This window comes from Heloderma suspectum, chromosome 6 (genome assembly GCF_057233095.1).
Source record: "Heloderma suspectum isolate Gila_16-S chromosome 6, 16-S_ref, whole genome shotgun sequence".
NCBI lineage: Eukaryota > Metazoa > Chordata > Lepidosauria > Squamata > Helodermatidae > Heloderma > Heloderma suspectum.
Genome location: NC_139463.1, coordinates 1,230,170 through 1,254,513, shown reverse-complemented (window position 1 = coordinate 1,254,513; position 24,344 = coordinate 1,230,170). Strand labels below are relative to the sequence as shown.

At 55.5% G+C, this 24,344-nt stretch overlaps 2 protein-coding genes across 7 annotated transcripts; both read right to left on the bottom strand.

The window, feature by feature from the left end:
* Positions 1-536: 536 nt before the first annotated feature.
* HMBS (hydroxymethylbilane synthase) lies at positions 537-11,667 on the bottom strand. Of its 4 annotated transcripts, none has more exons than XM_084860547.1 (14): positions 11,520-11,667; positions 8,638-8,691; positions 6,557-6,673; positions 6,134-6,183; positions 5,988-6,043; positions 5,367-5,444; positions 4,943-5,020; positions 3,957-4,032; positions 3,529-3,642; positions 3,305-3,343; positions 2,148-2,267; positions 1,975-2,028; positions 1,358-1,444; positions 537-1,033 (listed from the first exon to the last, which is right to left on the bottom strand). In XM_084860547.1, the coding sequence occupies exons 3-14, from the start codon at positions 6,669-6,671 to the stop codon at positions 863-865; spliced, it is 1,038 nt and encodes a 345-aa protein (XP_084716673.1). In that variant the 5' UTR covers positions 6,672-6,673; positions 8,638-8,691; positions 11,520-11,667; the 3' UTR covers positions 537-862. The 4 variants fall into 4 exon arrangements, with proteins under 4 accessions (XP_084716673.1, XP_084716671.1, XP_084716674.1 ...); XM_084860545.1 differs by having other exon boundaries at positions 6,557-6,629; XM_084860548.1 differs by lacking the exon at positions 11,520-11,667 and adding an exon at positions 8,946-9,055.
* Positions 11,668-13,402: 1,735 nt separating this feature from the next.
* On the bottom strand, positions 13,403-23,975 carry VPS11 (VPS11 core subunit of CORVET and HOPS complexes). 3 transcript variants are annotated; one of them, XM_084860533.1, is made up of 16 exons: positions 23,807-23,975; positions 23,028-23,170; positions 22,294-22,429; positions 21,937-22,100; positions 21,564-21,811; positions 20,589-20,790; positions 20,177-20,328; positions 19,092-19,278; positions 18,215-18,358; positions 17,462-17,650; positions 16,904-17,065; positions 16,519-16,658; positions 16,101-16,303; positions 15,015-15,186; positions 14,431-14,653; positions 13,403-14,302 (listed from the first exon to the last, which is right to left on the bottom strand). In XM_084860533.1, the coding sequence occupies exons 3-16, from the start codon at positions 22,301-22,303 to the stop codon at positions 14,138-14,140; spliced, it is 2,361 nt and encodes a 786-aa protein (XP_084716659.1). In that variant the 5' UTR covers positions 22,304-22,429; positions 23,028-23,170; positions 23,807-23,975; the 3' UTR covers positions 13,403-14,137. The 3 variants fall into 3 exon arrangements, 2 of the variants coding, with proteins under 2 accessions (XP_084716659.1, XP_084716658.1); XR_014792847.1 differs by having other exon boundaries at positions 13,421-14,302; positions 16,101-16,335; positions 23,028-23,176; positions 23,815-23,975; XM_084860532.1 differs by having other exon boundaries at positions 13,421-14,302; positions 23,028-23,176; positions 23,815-23,975.
* Positions 23,976-24,344: the final 369 nt, after the last annotated feature.

Below are 24,344 nucleotides of genomic sequence, written 5' to 3'. Positions count from 1 at the left end.
AAAAAGTGTCCTCCACCCCAGACGCGTCCACTGAAATGAATATAAAGAGGGAAACTAGGACTGTTCAGCTAGTGGACCAAAGAACTTGAGCTCTGTTCTTATACTCAAATTACTGAATGGAGTGTGCTCAGAGGTACCCTGTTCCTTAATTCTAAGTGCATGTTTGGCCCCCCTGAGCCCCTTTTTTCCATTTGGGTCTATTTTGTGGATCTTGGGGTTTAGCAAAAAAATATCTTGTGAGCCTGAGGTCTCCCTGCCTGATGTAGGGTGTATCTTTTCCCTAGGCCAGGGGTGGGCAGCCTGTGGCCCTCCAGCTGTTTAGACCTGTAACTACCATCAGCCATAACCAGGATAGCTAATGGTGAGGGATGATGGGACTCGTAGGCAAAATCATTTGGAGGACCACAAAAAGCCCACCCCTGCTTTAGGAAAACTCTTCACCCTTCATGAAAACTTGGCCAGTTCTTTCCTCTTTGCTAAAGCCCCTAGACCTCCATTGGAACAATTGCCTAATTAAACAAGGCTTCAGTCACTGCTTTCAATTTAGATTTCTTTAATCAGTTTTGCCAATAATTATAAACCAATATAAATCAGACACTTAATTCTATACACCCAGTATCCCATTACTGCTGCTGTAAGAATGAAAGTGTGAGCCCAGCTTCTTTGTGAGGTTTTCTTCTTGAATTTCAAACTGTATTATGGGGAACTATCCTCAACTTGCCAGCAGAAATCTTCAGCAAAAAAAGTAGGTGGCTACCATATAAATTAAGATCGGGGGGGGGGGGGTGAGTTGGCAAGTGGCATGGCTGCTTCTATGGAAGGCAAGAGCAAATGCTCAGTGCAGGCCCCAGGCAGGCAGCCCTCAGGCATCATTGAGCTGTCTGGCCACGTTGAGGATGTGCCTGGCCCCTTGGCTCAGCAGCAGCTCGGCCAGCTCAATGCCCAGCTTCTCTGCAGCCTCTTGAGCAGGATGAGGGACGTTCTTGGCTGTGATGCCAACATGCTGGATATCATCATTGGGTCCATCTCCATTCTGAAAAAAGGATGGTGGTGTGTGGGTAAGTCTGCGGGGGGATGCCAACATCTTCCAGCTGACACTACTGGGGAGGGGGCCGTGGACATGTATAGGGTGACCCTTGTGCTGACCCATTCAGGTGAGCAAGCTGTCAGAGGGTTGTTCCTATGATGAAGGACCAAAGGACCCCCAGCTACTATAGCTGGGCCTGCTGTGAAACAAGCAGAGGGCTGAGCCTGTTATGGCTGGAGCCATATTTCATCCAGAAATGCTGCAAGGGGCCCACCTCCCAACTGGAAGTCTACAAAATGGGGTGTTATTCAAAGCAACAGAAGCAGGTACCTCCTGTGAGAAATTCATGCTTATTTGCATGGTCTCCCGCAGGCTGTCGGATCCATCCAGGCTGTAAACCGCTCCAGTCATATATAACTAGGCAGAACAAAGAGGAATGTTGACTTGAGCACAGGAAAGGGCAAGCAAGCAGAGAGGAGAGCAAAAGGCCATCTCGGTCTTCTCCCCTTGGAGGAGGTGCATGCAAGCCAGGAAGTCGCCCCTAGTATTCCACATGGACCCCAAATCCAGTATTCTGAACATTGCAGGATTAGGGTGTTCAAAGTGTTTCACAAACATCACCTTGGAGTAACCTTCACAACACCTCTATAGGGTAGATCAGCACCATTATCCCCATGTAGCAGATGGAGGGCTGAGAAAGTAATTGTCTAAGATACCCAGCGAGTTCATAGCAGGGCAAGATGCGGACCAGGGACTCCTGGATAATGCCCCCCTCACCCTTCAAAATAGTCAATCCACCATTTGCACACAGCCCTACTTCTCAGGAGGTGCACAGGCAGGCCTCTGCCTACAGCACACACATGCCTTTAGTGCAAGATATGCCCCACCCACATAAGAGCACACTAGCTGCAGGCCAGATGAGCAGCAACTGCCTGTGTTGTCATTACCTGAAGATCCCTCAGCAGGGTGCTCACTGCCACAGGCACACTGCAGCCCCCCTCCTGGAATGCAAAGTGCCAGAGGGGTTAATGATATTGCTGGCGCCAGCACCATCTAGAAGGACACCCCTGCCCTAGTCCCCACACCTTTGGCCTCAGGCCCAGCATCTGCCCAGCCCTACCAGGCGCTTCATAAAGGCCCTCTCGGCGATGCAGCGTAGCACCGTCTCCCCGTCATGTAGGACAGACACCATGTCTAGGATCTCCTGGTCTCTGGCTCTCACCTCCACGGCTAAGGCGCCCTGCAAGGAAAGAGGTGGTCCAAGTGCGCCCTTCTCAGCCTCTGCTGCAGCAGAGTGGCTATGTGGTGCCCCCTCCCAGAGGATTAAAAGCCCCCAGTCCTGCCATGAGCAGGGACAGCCGCCTTGGAAGAGAGGACACAGGGCCCATCTGTCTGAAAGGTAGGGATCAGCTTGGCACATGGATATCAAACACACAGACACCAATAATTTAAAATGGATTTGTTGGGAGTTTCAAGTAGGTGTTAAAAAAAGAGAAAAAGTGCACCATTCAGATGTTTCACCTGTCAGGGCTCAAGGAAAAGCAGAGTTGGCACCTAACTAAACAAAACTTGTTGACTGATTACATTTGCATTTGAACAAAATAGTTTGAGAATTTTTTTCTGTTTTTCTTCGTGATGCAAAAGGGAAATATCAATGTCAGATTCAGCTTGTTATCTATAGTTCTTGCAAGTGAGTACATTAACAGCTACTTTAAAAAACAAGTGTGAGGGCTGGTTAAGCAGAAGCACCTTTTTTGCTGATCAGTGTGTTTTAACCATCGATCTAAACATCACCTAGTTAAAAGACATACTCCCCCCGCCCCACAGTTCCCAGTGGAAAGGGGGAACGATGGGGACACTCACAAGATGCCTTGATTTGCTGTCCTAACACAGCTCCTCTACAGCGACGGCTCTCCCAACGGCTGGGAACAAGCCTTTTGTGGGTGGGCCTGGAGGCCTGACAGCACCACCTCGTTCGCCCTCTGCATCTTAGCCCAAGCAAGGCTCACTTGTGGGAAGACCTGGGGAGCTGGCGTCTCAGGCAAGGGAGCGATGGAGAGGCGTGCAGGCGATGTAGCCTCCCAGCTCTGGGATCCACACCCAAGGAGGGTTTGCCCGAGATGTGTGCACAGGATGACTGCTGTGCCAGCCAGGGGGTGGGTGTGTGAGGCACAAGGGCAAGGCCTGTTTGTTGCCCACTCAAGAAGCTGGGGGACACCAGCCACATTAGGCTCAGCTCTCTACAGAGCAGTGAAGAATGGGGAGCATGTCACGCACCTGCCCAACAGCATATAAGCACTCCGAGGGGCTCAGGATCTGGAGAGAACAAAACAAGGGTGCGTGATGAGGCTGCAGAGCTCCCCGAGAAAGCAACAGAGCCCAACCCCAACAGGGAGCCCGGTGCCTCGCCAGGCCAAAGGCAGCAAGCGCCCTCAGTCTGCAGATCAGGCAGAGGCCGCCAGGCAGAGACCATCCCTGGCACCCCAATCCTCCCGCATCACCTGCCCAACGCGGCTCTCCCAGCCCATCCGCATCAGGCCAGCAGCAGCCAGAACAATGGCACTGAAGTCCTCCTTCTCGTCCAGCTTCTTCAGGCGTGTGTTCAGATTGCCCCTCTGCAGGACAGGTTAAGCGAAAACAGACTTCCGGCCAAGAGCAGCAGCTGGATGGCAATTGGCCATCGCTTCCACGGCTGGCCACCAGGAAGTTCTGGCACCACAATGATCAAAACAGTGCGAAATGCATGGGGGGGGGGGGGCAGAGAGACAAACCATGCTGGCTTCGACCCTCTCCCCTGAGCTGCTCCACTGCACGTGGGGGGAAATTTGGTCTCTGCCCCTCTACAGGGAGGTCCAAGGGGGGGCGCATTTCAGAGAAGTCTGTCCCAGCCAAGGGTAATCCCAGGCACTGCGGAATGGCGAAAGGATACAATATCCCGGAATTCCAACTGGGGGAACATCCTCTTCAGCTGAGCTGCCCGACGAAGTGAGCTGGTCCCAACCACGCTGCAGGGGGAACCAAAACAGAAGCCTCGTCAGAGGAGTGTCAAGGGCTCCTTGGTGGCCTCTTTCAGTCTAACCCAGTAGCCAAGTCCAAACACAGACAAAGGGATTCTTTTCAAAGCTGTATTCCTCCTTTACAACTTAACAACTCTATCGGCGACTAGCTATGAGCAGCAGAGTACCTATGCCCTAAGTTGGAACAGTTGGTCCTCGTTGGAAGGAGAATCACTGGCAGACCCTGAACTTATGGGCTAGGGAGAGTCCCTCCCCTTTTCCCTTGGATCCTCTGGGCACAACCGTTGCTTGCACGCCAACCAGGCACTACGCCTCCTTTCCGTGCCCTCCATTTGGCGCCACTCCCTGTGTCGGCGTCACGCATCCAGCAAGTCTTCTTCCCGCGCTCTCTCACTCCCGGGACCGCTATCTATGTCAGGAATGCCGGTGGGAGGAATCTCTGCCAGCTGTTGGCCCTGGAAAGGAGGAGCGCGCTCCTCTCCCAGGAGCGGCTGCTCCACCTCAGAATCACAACTACTCTGGGATTCTATGGGCTCAGTGTCCACCCTGACAAGGGGTGCCTGAGCCTCCCAAAGCCTCCCCTCCGAACCAGACCTGGCGCAGCCAGGAAGCCGTCCCCAGGGCCCTCTGCCCTACGGATGGCGGCCTTCGCTTACTGGCTGTTTCCCAGGACAAAGTGGCTGCCGTCTCCACGCCACAGAGCCCGAGCCCTCAATCTCTCGAAGCGCCAGCTCTGTCGACAGCAGCTGGTCAGGGGCTCAGCAGGCCCCTTCCCAGCACGGCCACGGAATAGGGGACTCAGCTGGGACATGTGAGGGGCGAAGAGCATGCCCCTCCTGCACACAGCCCAGAAGGCACCCGAGGAGGATCGGCGCAGGAAGGGACAAAGCAGACTCACCTCTTCTCAGGGAGGCTGCTGAGGGTTTTGCCAGCATGTCTGGGGTGGAAGACGACGGCGTCATGGGGGTTCTCTCTCCTGCAAAGGACCGGGGGAGGGGAGCGCACTTCAGGAGGCAGGCCCAGGCTTCCTTGCAAAGGGATTGCTGGTGGCTCCACACACTGGACCCACAGCTGTCCACTCCAATGGCCGGCGTCAGGGGAAGGAGTCAAGGGCTGAAGCCCATCTCGGTGGCCAAAGACTCCGTTAGCCCATCTGATGCTCTGGCTGGAGGCGGCTTCCCAGGCACCCTGAATTATGCACATCTGCCTTAGCAGGGCCTCAGCGCCTGTGGGAAAGGAGGGTGGCCGGCCAGAGAGGCCTCTGCTGAGCCCAGAGCCCCTGCATGGCCAGGCACTAGAAAGCAGAAGAGCTCAGCACTCACTTGCAGATGGCACCAATGGTGAAGCTGGGCGGGAGGGATGTAGGCAGGTCCTTCAGGGAGTGAACCACCAAGTCAACTCTGAAATCAGAGAAGCAGAGCAGCCAGGTTGGTGACAGCACGCCCAGCATACGAATACAGCTCAGTGAAGAAGTGGGGGGAGAGAGGCAGAATCTGAGTCACGAGCCCTGGGCTCAGATCCCTGGGTGGCCATAAAGCCCACTGGGTGGCCGTGGGCAGGTCTGTCTCCCACTGTGCAGTTTAGAAAATTAGGTCCTGAACCCTCAGGAGGGCGCTGGGAAACACCTATGATCTGATGGGAGGGCAAAGCCAGGACCCTGCTCTCTCTCCAGTTCTGCTCCACACCTGGCCTCCCCCTCCCCAGAACTATGGGATTCCTTGCCTGCAAAGCTGGGGCAGATGAAGAGGTTTCGCTCCAGGCTAGACTTGCTGGCTCGACAGGGACCCCTCGCCTCCCAGGAAGCTGGGCTCCTGGTCAGGGGCAGAGGGCCAGCATTGAGGACATTGCCAAGCAGTGCCACCCGCCCCTGACTTCAGCAGGCCTGCCAAGGGGGGGCACTGGGGGGGTGCTTCCCATGCACCTCCCAGGCAAAGAGCACTTACTCATTTCTTTCCAGTGCATTCTCCAGCTCCTTGGTGAAGAGGCTTTTCTCCCCAATCTAAATCGGGACAGAGAGTGTTACAGCCTGGGCTACATCTTGCCCGCCCACAAACCACAGCATGAGACAAGGGAACAAGAGACCGCCTACCTTGGACAGCGCTGTGTCCAGTATCTTGTCCCCAGTGGTGGACATGGCAACTATTGAGAGAGACAGAAATATCAGGTGGGATCACACAGAACCAGCACCAGCAGGAGACCCCACAGGATATGGTCCACATTGAGGGCAAGGAAGGGATGGGCTTCCTGACCATTCACGGCTTTACGCCCAAGGGCATTAGCAGGGCAGCACACCAGCAGCACAGCAACACGCCCAAGCACACAAGGCCAGCCCCTCCCTGCCCCAGGCAGGCCAGAGATGCTCAGTTGGTGCAGGGGCTCAGCCAAACTGGGACTCCTCTTTCACGTCTGCCGCAGATGGGTCCCGAAAGGAAGTCCCACCACGGCCTGCTTTCTCCCCTTCCCACGTGTGGGCAAGGCCCCATCTCGCCCGGTTGCCCACCCAGGCACTCACCAATCTCAAAGCGGAGGTGGGGGTGGTGTTCTTGCAGCGTCTGCACCACGCTGTCTGTCTGGATACGGGCCAGCTGCAATTCAAGCAAGAGAAGGGAGGCAAAGTGCCGGGGCATCCCTGCCTCCAGCCCAAGACTATTTCCCTTCAGAAAGAGATGGCAGGCGCCTGCCACACCCGTAGCCAGAGGGGCACATCTGCACACAGCCTTACACTGGTAGGCCATTCCCCCGACAGCCCAGGTGACACAAGGCCTCCCGCGCCACGTCTGGTGTGCTCAAGGCTCGTCCGACTGGGGCTGCTCCTCCCCGTGGACCTCCTTTCCCACAGTTCTGTGGGGGCAGCTGCAGCCCGGTGAGACATGAAATGCCACGCACTATGACAGCACTAGAGAATGGGGCGGGGGAGCAGAAAGGGCAATAGAGCTGATGTATCTGAGCCGCATCCCAGTATGGAGCTGCCAGGAGACCCTCCGCTCCCATGGTGGGCCAAGATGCACGTGCACCTGGGGAAGGGAGGACTCTGAACAGCTGCCTCCCTCCCTCTTTCACACCCAGGTGCCACCATCTTCTGGGCCCCTGTTCAGGAAGGGGGTCCTGTGGGCTCCTTGCTGGGGTGCCACTGCTCTCGGCGGCGGCAGCAGAAGGAGGCAGATGGAGATTAGCTCTCAAGCACGAGGGTGGGGCATTATCTTCCTTCGCAAGCCTTGTGTCTTTGGGTGTATTCCTCTGCTCCTGCTGGGGCAGCATGTGGGGAAACCTTTGCTCTGCTGAGCCTGGCTGTGCGACACAAGAGACTCTAGCAGCCTGAGATGCTGACCTCCAGCTACTGCTGCCATGATCGCTGGCACGCTGCTAAGCTGCCCAGGGTCTTATGGTCTTCCTTACTGTGCGTGTCCCTACAGCACCCTTGCTACCATGGAGAGGGGGAACTGAGACTTGCCCAAGGCCACCCAGCAAATAAACTGCAGAAGTATGACTTTGAGGCCCTTCCACCAAGGGCCTGCAAAACGGTGTGAAGCGGCAAAGGGGACAGATGCTCAAGGCAGTTTAGTTACCGTAAGGAATGACCAAAAGGTACAGAAAGGCCTTTAACTAATGCAGCTATAACTCACCCTAAGGACATCAGAAGAGCCCTGTAGCTGGATCAGACCAAAGGCCCATCTATTCCAGGTGCCCCAAAGGGAATCTCACAGCAGGACAGGAGCATGATAGCAGCCTCCTGCTTGTGTTCCGCAGCAACTGGTAGTGATCCACCCGCTGCCGTAACTGATCAGTGAGGGGCAGCAATGATACAAAAGGGACAAAATCTTGGAGAGAGGCACCAAAGCAAAGAGGACATGCAGTGCTCGAAGGTGCATATGGATCGATGCTAGGGGGGAACAGGCCCAGTGATAACGACCCAAAGATGAACTCTGGCTGGGTTACTGATGCAGCGAGAGAAGCTGAAATGGCTCCCAGAAGAACACATGAGCTCATGCACAGCAGCCCTCAGGAGGAAGGATCCTAGAGTTGGAGGGAGCTGGGAAGGCCATCTAGTCCAACCCCTGCTTGGTGTGGGAAATGCAGAGCTATAGAGCATCCTCAACAAGTGGCTGTCCATCCTCTGCTTGAAAACAGCCAGTGCAGGACAGCCCAGCACCCGTCTAGGTGATTGGCTCCATTGTCACACTGCTCTGATTCTTAGTGTCCCCTAATGTTTAGCCAAAATCTACCTTCCTGTAACTTAGGCCGGTTAGCTCTAGTCCTGCACTAATCTTAGCCCTCTTCTGTGTGGCAGCCCTTCAGGCATTTGAAGAGTGCTACCAAGTCTCCCCTCCATCTTCTCTTCTCCAGGCTAGACATATCCAGTTCCTACAATCTTTCCCTACAGGTCTTGTTTTCCATACCCCTGGCCATCTTTGTTGCCCTCTTTTGAACCTGTTCCAAATTTCATTACTAGGAAAGGGACAGAAAATACCACATTGGACCAATGGTAAATCCATACATCATGGTCTCTTAGTGCAGTTCAGCCCTCCTCAAAAAGAACAGACCCAGGAAAGGCAGAGAGAAGCAGCAGGCAGGACAGAAATCAGATGGCCTTACCTGGCTCTTCCTGGTCCCCACACGGATAATCTGGGTTTTCAAGCCATTTTTGTCCTGCAAAGAATGGTCTCTGGTTAATTTTTAAAATGAGGCTCCACCTGAAATTCCACAGGCTCTCTGCAAATCCAGAGGCAAACTAGCATGAGCCAATGGCTTCCTCCTGATGGGACACTGAGGTACAAAGAGGTGCCCCAGAAAGGCCCAGGCGGGAACTTACTTTCACAGAGAGAGACATTCTGAAACCTTCAGTACATTAAGGGCACAATCCTATGCATGCTTTGAAAGGATGCCCCCCCACCTTTCCTTACCTGACTATGCTGGAGCACCACCTTTGCCATTTCAGCCCAGAGCCCAGGGGGATTTTGGCAGAGGAGAGAGGAAGAGCTGCTGCTCTCACTGCCTTGCTCTTCCTGGGGCTGACCAAGGGAGTCTCTCCTTGCAAACCAGCCCCAACCTGGGATCAGAGATAAGGACAGGGGAAGAGCCTTCTCGTCAGGGGGAGGGGGCAGAGCAAACCGCCAGCACGGAGGGGCTCAGCCTGGAAGGAGCTGCAGAGCCCGCTTGCAAGGAGCTGCCCAGGTTTCACACAGAAATAAATTGTGCTGGGAAAGGCAGGCAGGAGAAGGGGACCTTCCACCCAAGCAGCTGACAATGGAGCCATTTTTGCAAGCGAACAAGGGACATTTCACCCATTTATTTGCTGGTGGGGGGAGGGGGTTGGCGTAAGAGAGGAGATATGACCAAGCTGCAAAGCAGGCAACCATCTCTCCTCCCAGCAAAGCAGAATGCAGGAAGCCATTGTTATCCTGTGAGCCTCCTTGCCCCTACGCTCAGGGCTGCCTGTAGGTTCAGTTCCAAGAACCGGGTGTCTATAGAATTGAAATCATTTAGGGCAAGACATTCAGCATAGATGGGCAAGAAAAGGAATGGAGAGAGATGGAGGAAAGCACAGATGTGGAGGACAGCTGGGCAGGACGGCAGGCAATGGGGAGCAGATACCAGCAATCCATAGGAAGGACAAGGAAATATGCAGGGCACTGAAGTCCCCCATGAGGCTCCAGGAAGCCAGGGCTAAAGTGCCAGTCACCTTCCTTCTTCAAGAGAGACACCCCAGAACCCTGAGTTGGAAGAAGCTTGTAGGCCATCTAGTCTGACCCTCAGTGCAGGAAATCCAGCCCTCACGTTTAGCAAGAAGAAAACATGCTCACAGGGCACCCAGAACAGCAGACTGTGCTTGTGGGGCAATTGTGCAGCCACAGAGCACAGAAAGCAGGCTTGACTAGAGAGCTATACTGGTGAGCAGAGACAGGACCAGGGACCCAGGATTTACTCCAGTCTGGGACTGAGAACAGAAGAACAGAGAGGCTTCCTTCCAAGTGTGGCCACCACCACCATCAAGTGCACCCGATGTCTCTCTGGTGTGGCAACCACAATATGTCTGTAACTCAGGCCACATCTCAAGTGCACGCTCGCACTGCCCCGCCCCCTTTGGGCAGCCCCCTGGGAGTCTGCAGGCGTCGTAGCTGTCAGTGCAACCATTCACCCCGCCGAAGATGACGTCTCAGTGGCGCTTGGGAAGAGGAGCACTCGCCATGTGGAGGCGGGGGGTTCAGCAGGTGAGTCCGCGCGAGGCAAAGAGGCAGCATGCAAGCAGGAGGCCCTCCAGCAGGGTGCAGCTGCTCCCAGCCACCCCCACACCATTGCTCAGCTGGGATGTCAGGTGAGAAGCAGCAAGCTGTCTGAAGACATGCAAAACTGCGCCACCCCACAAAGCCAGCCCTGGCTTAGGTTGCGCAAGAGCCCATTGCCACAGAGTGCAGGTTGCACAAGATTGTGCAAGGAACGGTGGCATCCAGTTTCAGCAGAGCCACAACCTGTGCTTATGCCTGTGGGAAGCCCTGCCCTGGAACAGAGCGAATGGACATTCACCTCCACGACACTTGGGTGGCTCCAAGGGAAACACCAAGCCAGCTTGGAGTGAGCCATGGTGTGCGGCGGTCTGGCGAGCAGATGGGCCTGCCTCGCAAGAGGGGCTGGACCAGGCCGCCTGTGCGTCTCTTCACCTCTCCAGTCCCTCTGGTGCCGCCAGCCCAGCCCGGGGGAGCAACACCAGACGCCCAACACGTGCAGCTCCGGAAGCTCCGTGCTCTTGTGCAGGATTCAAGCACGAGAGGGAGAGGAAGGCGGCATGCACGGGGTGCAGCAGCTCTGAGCCAGAGCCACACGGATCGGACGCCCCGCTGCAATCTCACCTCCAGCGCATCCATGAGGCACCCCCCCCCCCAAGCCACTGGCCACAACCTCCCCCAACCGGCTGCCATCCAGAAGTTGGGGGCCAGCTCCCAGCAGCCCCAGCCAGCACGGCCAATGATCTGGAACGCTGGGAGCTGTAGTCCCAAACCTCTGGAGGGCAGCAGGTTGGGGGAGGCTGACACACCTACAGTGTGGACCATACTGGCCTACCCTAAAGGGTTGTTGTGAGAACTATGAGACAGTGCACTACAGCTGAAGCACTTCAGGTACTATCACTGCAGCACTATCATTATCGTTATCATTAATTCTTAACCACAGTGATAATTTATTACTATTACTATTACCCCCAGGTCGTGCTCCAGCGCCCCCTCTGGAGTCGCCCCAATCACGAGCCAGGTCGCAGAGACAGAGGCAGAGCCGCCCCGGTGCGCCCCGGGCTCATTCGCATCGCATCGGCGCGCCGGCCCACGGCCCACGGCCCTGCGCAGCGCAAAGGCCGCGCCGCGCCGCGCCGCCTTCGGCCCCGAGGAAGCGCGGCCGCCCCTGGCTGAGCCACAGGCGCCCCGCCCGCCGCGCCCCCCGTTGCGCGCGAGGCGCCACCCGCGCCGCCGACCAGCGGAGGGGCTCACCGAGGCGGGCGGCGCGCTGCTCATGGCGGCGGCCGCGCGAGGGCCGGGCCGGCCGGGCGAGACGACGCGGGGGCCTCGGCCGGGGTCACGTCGGCGCCGCCGGTTCCATCGCGGGTCGCGGCGCCGCGCAAGCGCCTCCCCGCGCTGCGACGTCGCTTCCGGCGGCCGCCCCGCCCCGCCCCGCCGCGCCGCGCCGCGCCGCGCCGCGCCGCGATGGCCGCCGGCGCGGCGCGGCGCAGGAGCAGCCGGGCGCCGGCGCGTCCGCGACGCCGCCAGCTGCCGGGCCCCTGTCCCGGGCGGGCGAGGCCGGCCTCCGCGGCGGGCCCTCGGGGCAGCCGCTGTGGGACGCAGGGCGCCGGGCGGGCTGCCGCCCCGGCCCCCTCCCGGCGCGGCCCGCTGAGTCAGACGGCTCTCGCGGCTGCGCGGGCGGAGGCCGGGCCGCGGGCGAGCCGGGCTGGCCCTGGGCCGACGCGGCGGCGGCCCTCTTGCTGGGCCCGCGAGCCGAGCTGGCCCTGGCCGCGCCCCGCCCGCTGCTCCCCGCCGGCCTTCCTCCCCCGCCCCTTCGCCGAAGAGCGCGGGCCGGGCCCTTGCGTGGCGCCCCGGGCGGGCGGGCAGCGTAGGCCCGCTGTAGCGCTCCGAGCCCCGAATTCCCTTTCAGAGACTTCGAGTTGGGGCCGGGCGCAAGGGCGCAGGGGCAGCCGAGAGCCCCAGGCAGGCGCCCCAGCCCGAGGGAGGTGGGACACGCGCCCGCTGTTGGCCCGGCAGCGATGCTGCTGCTGCTCACAGCGGGCCGTGGCTCAAAATCAGCGCTGAACGTACTTGGGTCATAGTTCTCTTAATCGTTTTCTTAATGTTGCTAGTCACCGAACTTTCTTAAAGCACCATCGGTGACTATTTGTTTTTCCCTGCAGTCCGCCCTTCCTCATCCTACTTATTAAAAACAACCACCCTGAAACATCCATTTCAGAGACGCCTTCAAGGGCTGCTTTTCAGTGGCGGGCAGGGCAGAGGGCAAAACAGGTGGCACCAAAAACACCAGCGTATTTTAATTTAAAGCTCTTACTGCCAGTAATGAAGCCTCAGGAGAAGCATTTCAACATTTTAGAATGAGAAAAAACTGCACAAAAGCCAGGGAGTCACCAAACGGGGTGAGACATGGTTATCCAGGGGACCCTAGAGCCAAATTATGACCCCACAAAGTCTGGACTTGGCCCCTGGACCTGAGATTCTGGTGCTCTGCCTGAGCAGAATGAACTTGAAGAGCATTTCCCCACAGCCACCTCCTCTCCCCTCTCTCAAAGCTGACCAGAGGTACCTGCCTTACAAACAGCACTAGCATAGACTTGCCCTCTGCACCTTGCCAGCGAAAGGTGGTGGAACTAGGGATGTAAGGACTGTGTAAAATCCACTCTGTTTCATGGATTGTCAGATGTCTTTCATTCCATCATCTGCCTACAGACAGATGTGAATATTATTTTTCGTCATGTGGAAAAATAAAGAAATAATTATGTAAATATTTACTTGAGTATTTACATAATTTACCCCAGTACGTAGCCTTTAGTGTATTGTCCCCTATTCCATTCTACGTTTCCTCAGCAGAAACCTGCGTATTTTTCTGCGTAAATTTCAGGAAAGTAAAAAACTCATCCGAAAGTCCATGGACTCTGCAAGGCCTGAAGGAGTCGCTCTGCAGCAGATTCCGCAGGTTGGATTCTTAAAAATCCGAGCTCATTTTAATCCGTCTTGAATTTCTCCAGCATCCCTAGGTGGAACCTGCTTGGGGTGGGGGGCGGAGGTAAGGAGATGGGAGGAACTAGCTCAGAGAGCAGTCATCTACCCTCAGGGCCAGATTCTGCTCATGACCACATTCTGCTCCAGCCTTTGAGAAAGAAAAGGAGACTGCACACACACAGCATTAACTGTATTACTCTTCGGCCATGTTCCATGCATTATGTCACACAGGGAAGTAAACCACCATGAAGTGAAGGGCTACACAGAGGGATGTTAGCACTGAACACTATTTACAACTTTACAACTCCAGTTCCAAAATACTATCAGCTTAGTTCCACTCTATACCATTTGTCAGGGCACCAAGATGTAACTGTAGTTCCCTTTCATGCATGTCATAGCATGCCCTGGGGCAGAAAAGGTGCCAGCAGAAGGTTTGAGCTTGGAGTCATTTTCACCACTCAGTCTGACAGTAGCCCACTAATGCTCAAACACCGGGCTGAACCTGGAACCCTTTACCAGCAGCTGCAAGTGCCAAGGCTTCGGAAAGGAGAAGCAAGCCTGCCTGCCATCAAGAAAAAGCTGTAGCTCTCGTGGACTATGTTGTCCTTGAGAGGGTTCACCTTGTTCAGCTTGTACCTACAGAAGCCAGGCCCTGTCCCGTAGCTTTGCAGCTAAGCACAACTGCAGTAAAGAAAGAAGGAGAAAGAGGGGCCCTGCCTAGTCAGCCTAGAACGTATTTCCAAGTGTATCCTTGTGGCAGTTACACAGCTCCCCTGCTGGGTTTTGCTAGTCAGACTCCATCCTCTGCCAGTTCTTGGCTCACTGGAGAAGCTGCTCAGATCACACCGCCGGGGAGCCCAGGACGAGGCACAGAGAGGCCCTGGCACCTAGGTGCTCCTTTTTGTGTGCATAAGTAGGTCACGCTGCAGGCCCGCATCAAGCGTTGTAGCGGATTTGCCTGGAGGAAGGTCTGTGAGGAGGGTGAGTTTATTGAACACACCCCGGCCAAAATAATCTGCAACCACTGAGAAGCTATCGTTGGAGCGTTTCAGCTGTAGGGGACAAAAAGAGGCTTCACTTTAGAGGGTGTTTGGGGTGAGGTGGGCAGAACAGACTTTGGTACTGGTTTTAAAGTGCCGTAAACCGGGCTGGAAATCCAGCTGGGCAGCAGGCCCCCCACCTGGTGTTGGAACTGGTCGTGCAAGTCCCGCTTCTGCTCTTGGGCGTGGATCATGTCCATAACTTTGCGGTTCTCTGGCATGCACGTAGGGCACTCCGACCCACTTTCTGAGTAGCTCTCAAAGCAGTGCTGGTGGAAGGAGTGACCACACAGGAAGTGCACCGAGGGCAGCTCAAGGGCACTAGTGCAGATGCTGCACTTGGTCTTCTGGAAGATCTTGGGACTAAGGGAGGGAAGCACACAAGAGAAGGGGCCAGGGCCCATAAGAGAAGGGGCACACCCAGGCCCTGTCTGCACACTGCCATGATCCCTGCGCATCGAGACTGTGGCACGGGGCCCTTCCCCCAAATGCCAAGGCTGCCCTGTGACAAGGAGCAGCTGCACTCCGGCAGATAGCTAGCGGCATGGAACACCTGTGGAGGTCTCCTCCTGACAAGTCTCAACCCTTTCTAAGGATCAGGACTGCCAGGTTCACCCCACACAGCAGGACAATGCAGCAGGGGCTAGAAAGTGACTCTGCTCGCTCTGGAAGCCACAGACGCGAGACAGAGACGGAGCCAGAAACCAGCTCTATAGCCACCTACTTAGTTTTGAGCTCCTGCATCTCCTTGCGGATGCGCTTGGTCTCTTCCCGGTATTTCTGAATCTTTTGTTCATCCTCCTCAATCTGGCGGCTCTGCCTTTGCAGCTTGCTGACCAGGTAATCCTTAATGACTGACAGGGTGGCCGTGGAGTTGTGAGCCAAAGTCTGTACAACTGGAAGGAAGGCGGCAACCCATCAGGACAGAGAAGGAGGGGGTCGGGCTACTTTATCATTTATATTACACCTGGAGCCCAGGCCTTGCCAAACCATGTGCGCAAAGCCACAAGCATTTGTCCGGGGGGGGGGGGGGGGGCTCTTGTCAGAGTGTGGCTCAGTACACCTAAGCAGCCCCCACTCCACAACACCAAAATGCAGGTCAATTTGTTCCTGCACAGTCAGCTGGAAGCCAAGCCTTTCCATGGAAAGTCAGCGAAGAGAGCGGCATAACCTGGAAGCCCTGTTCAATTTCCCTAAACTTTTGCTCAACTTGTTATTGCTCCAGAAGAACTATCTCCAACTCTGCACGGCTTTTAGAGCAATCTTCTCCTTTATGGCACCCCAATCTCTTAGGATCACCAAGAGGGTCCTCCTGCATGTGCCATCAGCACACCAAATTTGAGCAGGAGGATGCAGCTGGTATTCTGGGTGGCTGGTTGGATGGGCTCTGGATGAGCTCACCTAGTCAAAACCTGGGGTAGCCCAGAAACACTTTCAGAACTTCTCTGGAAGCGTTTCTCGGTAACGCCGTTTGGGCAGGCATTTGGTGGCCAAGGTTCAGCCAGTGGAGGCCAGTGTAAATTCGTTCTCCACAGAGAGCTCTCAGTGCAAGGCAGACAGGAAGACGATGGAACCTTCAACTGAAGCATCTCTGGGGTGAGGCGGGGGGGGCAACTGCTGGTGCCTGGTTGGATCAGGGCCTGGCAGGCAGGCCCACCCGAGACAGGCAGAGGCCGACAGGGCAGCCCAGGCTGCACAGCCTGCAGCTGTCTGCGGCACCACTCTGCTTGGGACGGACTCCTACTCCCCCCGTCCACCCCAGGCGCCTCCCGCAGACAAGCCCGCTCAGCCATGCCCTCGCTCCCCTCACCTCGCAGGGGCGGCATGAGATTCTTGGTCTCAATACGCTGAAGCACAGCCGTGATGTGCTCCTTGCAGTCCTCCTCCTTGCGGGCGAAGTAGCCGAGGGCTTGTTCCCACAGGCAGGCCTCTTGGTCTCCATATTGCTCACAGACCTCGACCACCTTCCTGCATCGCTCGTTCTGCATGTGGTAGTGCATGATCTGCTGGAAACTGGGGGGGGCAACAGCAGGTGAGAGGCCCCCCTGTGAGAGGCCAGACGTTCTTCAGCTGAGCCTCGATGCTGCCCAGCCCTTTCCTAGTCACACATCAGCCAGGCCTGAACACAAGGTGCAAGCCTTAGCCTAAAACACGCAGGTCCCTCCCCTTCGGGAAACTCCCGCCCACCCCCTGTCCCTTGCGACTGGTGGGAGGGCTGCTGCACTCACAGCTTGCCCTGTTCGTAGAGGTGCAGGACACCATCCTTGAAGTTGTGCATCTGACACAGGACCAGAGCCTTATCAAAGACACTCTGGAACTTCCCACTCTTCAGCAAGGAAATGGCTTCGTTGTGCAGCTTCTCTTTGACCTGCAGGGGGTCCAAAGCCAAGAGAGCATCAAGCTCCAGAGAGATGCTTCCAGAGCCAGGAGCTCATGGTGGCCACTATCATGGAGCAAGAGGCCCATGGCCTCTCTTGCACCACATGCACAGGGCTAGATCCACCAGGCACCTCACCAAATGAGTCCGTCGTTGGACTTGCTGTAGATGGCTTCTAGTGAACAAGCTCACCTGTGCACAGCGCAACTAGTAACGTGAAGCTAGCGAGGACGTACCTGTGGATCCTGCTCATGTGCCCAGTTCTGGAGACGGAGCTCCAGCAGAGTGTCGTACACGCCCTGGGGGGAATCAGGCTGCACCTCCAACATGTGCTCTAGGAAGGCCTTCAGCTCCCTGGAGTTGTTGGCAAAAATGGGAATGAACTCATCGGGATTTGCCTACAGCACAGGAAGACAGAAGCGCGTCAGCAGCCAGGCTGGGCCGAGCACCCACCCCCTCAGCCCTCCCCGCAAGTGAGCTGCTGCTGTGGACCGGGGAGCGGGGCTAGCTTCCTTGGACAGCAGCCAGGCAAGAGGAAGACTGTGGCAGCTACATGGGCCTGGGTGGCCTCTGCCTTGCCGGGGCCACTCTCACTCTCCCACACCACTTGTCTAGGATTGCTGCCTTCCAGCAGGCACAGAGATGGCTTCTCCACACGCGACAACCCTGCATGTTAGAGCCACTGGCTTGGGTTCGATTTCACAATGATCATTTTGCTCACTTAATGCCCACCACCCTCCAGCTACTGTTGCGGCACAATCATCAGATGCATCACCACACCAGGCTCAGCCCACCTTGGCCCCTGCCCGTGCTCCAGGGCCCTCGTGGCCCCCCGACAGCTGGGGGTCGGCGCACAGGGCCTTCAGCAGCTCGGTGGTCTCATCCGGGACATGCCGCATGAGGGTCTTGCCGTGCCGCTTCATGTTGCTCTCCGCCTGCTCAAAGGGCAGCCTGCCGATGTAGAGCAGGGCTTCCTGGTAGTTCTGCGAGGCAGAGGAAGGCCGGCAGTGAGAACAAGCTGCTCAGGCCCTGGGGCAAAACCGGCTGAGCAGCCCTCAGGAGCAGACCGGGGCTCCCTAGCAGCTCAGGCTTAGGACGAGACAGCACAGACCGCCCTGCCTTTTCTCCTCTGTGACAACGAGTCACATGGTTCCTCCTGGACAAGTCCACCCTTCAGAAAAACTCAGAAGTATCTGCCATCTTTTTCTTTTCTTTTTAACCCATCTGAGGCAGCCTTGAGGGCCCACAACCTTTCAGAAGCTAGGAAGTTCCCAACAGGCAAAATGAAAGAGCCGTGGAAGGACTGCGCCTTACCCATCCCTACACTACTCAAACCCTTCTCCTTTTGTTGCTATCTGGGAAAAACAGACTTTATTTCCCATCTCCCAAGTTACAGACACACCAGAATGGTGGCCACCAGCGCAAGCAGGTAGCTATTAGAAAGAGCGGCAGTACGGAGAGACATGCCCACTGGGCTGCTGAGGCGGACCAACATCGGGATGAACTCTTCAGAAGACCACCCACCTTGAGAGCCAAGCAGGCCTCACCTTGATATCTTCCAGCTGGACCTTGAGGTACCACTCGTGGTGCGCGTGCTTCTCAGCCAGGTACACGGCATGAGAGTAACAGCCTGCCTGGCGCAGCACCTTGATGGCTGTCTCCACGTCAAAGTGCACCTCGCTCTCGCTGGTCTACATGGGAGAGACACAGCAAAGGCACCACTCATGGCAGGCTTGAATTCAGGCTTTCGGCCTCAAGCAGGAAGCTTTCTGTGTACGAGGGCCATCAAAACCTACTTATGTGGAGCTGTGGGCTCTCCTTTGCCTAAGCATCTGGAGCACAAGCCACTACAACCCTAATTCTAGGAGAAAGAGGAAAGCTTTTGCCCTCAACAGCCACAGAATGCTCTCACTTCAAAACTGGAGCCAGGAGCAGCACGTCCCTGCAGTCCAAGGGGAAAATCTCTGCTTCTTTCATCCCTTGAGGTGCTGCAGGAGTGGGAAGGGAAACAAATTGGTTTCACTCCTTGCAAATGGAAGTTTTCTGATGCTTCCCAACTCCAGAACTGGAGGAAAGTGCCATCTACCCTGGAATGACCCAAAGAGATGCTCAAATCCGAGTTTGGGAGGCTCTCTGATCCTCTGCACGGGGAACCTGGAACAAGCAAGCTCCAGAAGTGTGAGGATGGCTGCTTAGGTGCACAAGGCTGGTTACATATATGTTATATCATCCTATGATTGCTTCAGTACTTTAATAACTTGTAATTGGCACTGTAAGGCACCCTGTGAGGATAGACAGACACCCTACAGGGCTGGACATGACATCCCTTAAACAAGAAACGTCAAGGCACGCTACAGAAGGAGGAAAGACCACCCCTCCAGCCAGTGTGCCAGGCTTCCCCTTTCCCTCCCATCCCAGTTGCACCTTGATGAACTCCTCCAGCTTGGAGATGTCCTTCAGCTTGGTGTAGCAATTCAGCAGCAGCGTGGTGTGGTCTGCATTAGCCAGTGACTGTAGGTGGAGCATCTGCAAGTATGCTGTTAGGTTGTGTATCCGCTGAGCATCCAAAAACTTGCGGATGACATAGGACGGCTCTAGTTTCCCAATGGTGCTGAGGAGAAAGAAGGCTTATGAGGACCCTGTTCCCAGTTACCTAAAGCCGAGTGATGGCACTGGAAAGTGTGTGCACAACCCCAGCATCTCATCTGCCAGTCACACATCCTAGTAAGATGTAGGGTCGCAAGGTGCCACTGGCAGACAACCCAGCAGCTGCAACCTGCTGCTGTTTTTATCATGGTATGTTTCTATCATGTGAGTTTTATTGCTGTGTGCTTCCTTGGGAGGACTCCTGACCTGAAAGGCAGCCAGGAAATAAATGTATTTATATATATATTCCTCTGTTTATTCATTGATAGATGCCACCAGCACTATTGTGGTAGAGCGAGCAAGGTTAGGGCCCGTTCAGGCTAAGTGGGTACAAATCAAAACATATCAAAACCTTGCACTGGACACTCTCCTTAGAGACCCCCCTCGACTTTCCTGTCCCCCTCACATGGGAATGTGAACACCATAACCCTGCAGGAAAGCCACAGTGCTACTTGTTGATTAGCTCTCTGTTGTTTCCGGTGCCCTGAGCACCCACAAAGCAGTCATTACCTTTACAGGAAAAAGAGCATAAACCCTAACCCTGCACCCCCAGGATCCAGAGAGCCAGCCTCAGTTTTGAGTCATCTGTGCATGTTGGTGTTCACTAGAGTCTTACAGATTCGCAGTCCCCATGTAGGCAGCCTTATTTTCTATCTTGAATGCTTCCCTACTGCGGCAGCAAGGGAAGGAATGCCTTTAAAAGGAAGCCTTCAGGAAGGTGGCAGGCAGGTGAGATTTTACATTGTTTTGTGCAGCCCAGGTGTTTAAATGGCCTCTAGGCAAGGCCTCAACCTGTATTCCAAACCCCATAGAGACAAGCCAGCACCTGCCCACCCACCCCATGGCACAAGGCCCTCACCTACCGGATGTACTGCTGAATGGCACCATCATGGTTGCCTTTGTTGTACAGATGATCTCCGTACTGGCGAAAGATCTCAGACAAACCATCACTGTCCAGGTGATGACTCCTGGCCAAGTTAATAGCCATTTCGAAGAGGTTCTTCTTGAAGAGCATCTGTGGGGAGGGAGCTTCTTGTTTATGATGGCTCATAAGAAAAGTGTGCAAACCTGCAGCTGCTCCTTTTCCCTGGGCCTGCTGAAAGCAGCGACACCTTGCTAAGCCTGGTTTCACAGATGCTGGTTCAGAGCAACTCCCTGCCTGAATCAAGCTTTGCAGGGAGAAACAGCAGGTGGCCACATGGTGCAGACAGCTGCCAAAAGGCTTTGCTTCACCGAACCCCACCAACCACAGAGGAACAAGTCAGGCTCCCTTGCCTCAAGCTTGGTTTGTGTATCCTTCTCCTGCAGCAGATAGAGCTTCCCGTCTCTGGTCAGCACATATAGGCATCCCCACTCTGCCAGGACATCGACCACATCATCAAAGACAGAGCTGTATGCAATGAACTTGTTGCCCAAATCATAGATATTCAAGATTTGCTTGTCAGAGTTTTGTGGATCACCCCCAGCAAACTCAGATCTGGAGAACAGGAGAGCAAGAGGGAGGGAAAGGCAGCCTCCATCATCCCCAAGTTCCCTCAGCCTGCCCACAATACGCATCTTTGACTCCTGCTCACAGGCTGAGAGTCCCTTTTTGTGCGTTGGATGAAAGCCCTGGCCAGCTTTCCACATCCCTCAGATGCAGAGACAGAGTCTGCCTCCAATTTCCCTCCCCAACAGGAACAACCACCTGGCAGTTCCCCAGGCCTGGGGAGGAGCCTCCTTGGGCTCTTGCAGGGGGCAAGGCCACACCCACTCATGTCATTTGGCCTGCACAGGGCCTGGTGGGGGCAATTTGGTCCCCAACCAGAAATGGTTCTACACTCCTGGCTTAGGCCATGGTCTTCCTGCAAGCTATTGCTCCCTGCCCAACCCCAACCCCCACACTCAGCCATGTAGAACTTCCAGCTTTGTATGACAAATATATTCTTAAGACCATATTTATATATCCCACCCACTTAGAAGATCCAAGATCCAATGGAAACCAGGACAGCAAGGCTGGAATGCACATCGCCTGTGAATGGGGAACTGCCGGCCAGGAAGAATTGCCAGGAACACATAAGTTCTTCTTACTGCTCTCCTCCTTGGGAGAGTTGTCCAGTAGCAAGGAAGAATTTTGCTGAAGGGAAGGACAAGGCAACTCCCTTTGTCTAGATTCCATGCCCGCTCAGAACTGGTAACCATTCGAAGAAAAATTAAAACATGTGCACAGGGAAAAAACAGAACACATCACTCTGTCTTGAGGTGTCTTACTTTGGAGAGGTCTTCCGGTCCTTGGACACAATGATAAGGTAGCCCCGATACCAGTGGGCAATCAGCTTCTGGCCCTCAAAGGCAAAGCAAGGCCCACGCTCATCAGGCTGGTACAGATACACACACTCATCTCCTGCCACAATGAACTGGAGGTCCTGGGAAGGATCGCTGAGAGTGGAGCAGCGCAGCCCACAGCCACGGGTGTCCAGCTCTAGCTCTGGATAATCCTTCACTGAAAGTGTGTAACACTGCAGAGTCCATGGAAAGGAAGCAACCATGAAGCTCAAAGCAACAAGAGAAGCTCAAAAACTGGGACAGTAAGTTGGCCAGGCAATTCAGCCCTGGTCCCTCCCCAGTCAAGCAAGCATCTTACCTGGATGTTCTCAGTGGTGGCAACAAACAGATGAGTTGTTTTGCCAGACTGGCGGAACGCAAGGCCTGTAACTGGGTAACTTCCTTCATGAAGGATCTGAGTCTTACTGTGCCGATCTCTTGTGATGTCCCCTTTCGTAAGTACAACACTCCCATCTGCAAAGCCTAGGGCAGAGAAGAGGAGAAGTGCTACATTCCACATGACATCTACTTTAATTTCCCATCTGGGGAATTTATTTGACCAACGTAAAAGCTGAAGGAGTATTCCCCCAATACTAAAGCAGGCCCTCAAATCCACCTCATTTCACTCTACTAGCGTCTTAATGTACGCGACCACAGTCGTTTCATTTCTACTTACCAATGGCCATGAAGTTCAGATTCTCATGGACTGTGAGGCAAGACACAACTGTGGGCTTGTTGCCTGGTATTGCGGGGAAAATCCTTGTGCAGAGAGGATTCCCACCATCACGTTTCTCTAGATTCCAGACTTTGACCTACAAGTTATCATAAGAGGATTATTCAGGGAAAATTGGAGCAAGTCCCTCTTTATCCAGAAATAATTGCTGCTCTAAAATACATCCGTCTATCCCTTCTGACATCAAACTCTGGACCCAGGATACCAAGCAGAGTTGCTGTGGAAAGCAGGAATTACAGTTACATTCCTTGGCAGAAAACCACTGCAGGACAAAATACCAGGTCAACAAGCCAAGGGAGTCAGAGTAAAAAGGGAAAAGGCCTGGATTAAAGGTTTCGATGTGGAATCATAGACTAGTAGGGTTGGAAGGGGCCTACAAGGCCATAGAGTCCAACCCCCTGCTCAATGCAGGAATCCAAGTCAGAGCACCCCTGAGAAGTGGCTGTCCAGCCTCATCTTGAATGCCTCTGGTGTGGGAGAGTCCACCACCTCCCTAGGTATTTAATAAGTATTTAAAATGCCTAGAGAAGAGTAGCAACATTTTTAGCCGTTGGAGGCCTGAGCTTTTTCCAGCTCTGCCATCACAAGAGACATCTCCCTCCCCACACCTAATCTCACAAAAGTTTCTTGTAGAACAGAAGAACAAGGCTGGCTCCGTGCACCCACCCCATACTTACCAAAGGGTTGATTCCCTCCTCATCCTCACCAACAGAAGCCAAGATGCTGTGCTGCTTCAGTTGATAGAGGTGTGTCACTCTCAGCTTATAAGCTTGAAAGTTACTGAGTTCGAGGGAGTGTGGTAGGAACCATATCTGGCCTTCTATATGTGGGTCTTTGTTAAGGGGTCCTCCAGACAATGGAGACAGCAGACAAGAAAGAGATGAAGGAGCTTGGTTGCTAGGACCAGGCCTCTGTTACATTTATATCCCAACTTTCTTCCATGATGTATCTCAAGTTGGTGTATAGAGGGCTTTCTCGGAGATTTCCTGTCCCAGCCTTCTCCAGCCTGGCTTCCTCCAGATGCGTGGGACTACAACTCTCATCATTCCCAGCCAGAGAATGATGGGAGTTGCAGACCAACATCTGGAGGACTCCAGGTTGGGTAAGGCTGTCCTGCCTTAGTACAGCCATAGCTCAGCAGTAGAGCCCCTGCCTTCCAGGCAGAAAGTCCAGGGATCAATCCCCGCCATCGCTGGGAAAAGGCTCCCGCCGAGATGAGCCCAACGGGCAAGTCTGACTCGGGGAAAGGCCACTTCCCCCTGTGTTGCAGCCTTCAACAAGGCCATTGCGTGTTGTGCCTTCAGGCCACGCGCAGAAAAGCAGCGGGCTTGCGCTTGCATAGACTTCATTCCCCCAGCCCAGCCGGAGCCCGTCGCTCCCACTGCGGGCGGGCGGGCGGAAAATGGCACTCTACACCCGCTCAGAGGCAAGCTCCACAGAGGCCAGCGCCAATCACAAGGATATCCCCGAAAACGAGGCTTCCCCTGCCCGAGTCGCAGACCGTGATGCCCGACGGCAGAAGCGCGGGCTTCCCCTCGGACGGGGCGAGCGTCTCGCGGTCGAAGAAGGCGAAGCGCCGCCACTGCAGGTAAGCAGCCATCTTGCCAGCAGGCCCAGCCCTGCCCGCGGTCATGCGACCAGCCGCTTCCGCACCGCCCCTGCGTTTGCTGGCGCGGGGGCTGCTGGCCCCTGTAGTTCGCCAGCCCCGGACACGCCCCCTACGCGGCCGTGCCGAGCCGGCGAGCTCTGCAGCCCGCGCGTGGCGGCCTCCTCTTGCGCGCGATTGCAGTCGCAGGCCGAGGGCGGGCCCGACACGAAGGCGAGCGCGGCCCAGACCGCCGGGGAGGACGGCGCTCCGCATGTGCTCAGAGGCGCTCTCGCCGCCGCCGGCCTCCTCCCCGCCCCCGCCGAAGGGCGGCCGCTCCGCGAGGCCCCGCCCCTGCGCCGCCCGCCCGCGGCCAATGGCGCGCCCGCCTCGCCGACGTGGCCCAATG

Bases quoted from the DNA above. Each gene is read 5' to 3' on its own strand.
- HMBS (XM_084860546.1), bottom strand. From the start codon at position 8,975: ATGGCAAAGGTGGTGCTCCAGCATAGTCAG. The intron at 5,445-5,987 runs GTAAGTGCTCTT...CTCTGATTTCAG, and splicing joins AATGCACTGGAAAGAAATGA to AGTTGACTTGGTGGTTCACT. The intron at 4,033-4,942 runs GTGAGTCTGCTT...TTCCCCCTGCAG, and splicing joins AGCAGCCTCCCTGAGAAGAG to CGTGGTTGGGACCAGCTCAC.
- VPS11 (XM_084860532.1), bottom strand. From the start codon at position 23,950: ATGGCTGCTTACCTGCAGTGGCGGCGCTTCGCCTTCTTCGACCGCGAG. The intron at 16,304-16,518 runs GTGAGTGCAGCA...TGCCCCCCCCAG, and splicing joins CTCTACGAACAGGGCAAGCT to TTTCCAGCAGATCATGCACT. The intron at 14,654-15,014 runs GTAGGTGGCTAT...TCCCTCCCTTAG, and splicing joins ATGCAGGAGCTCAAAACTAA to TCCCAAGATCTTCCAGAAGA.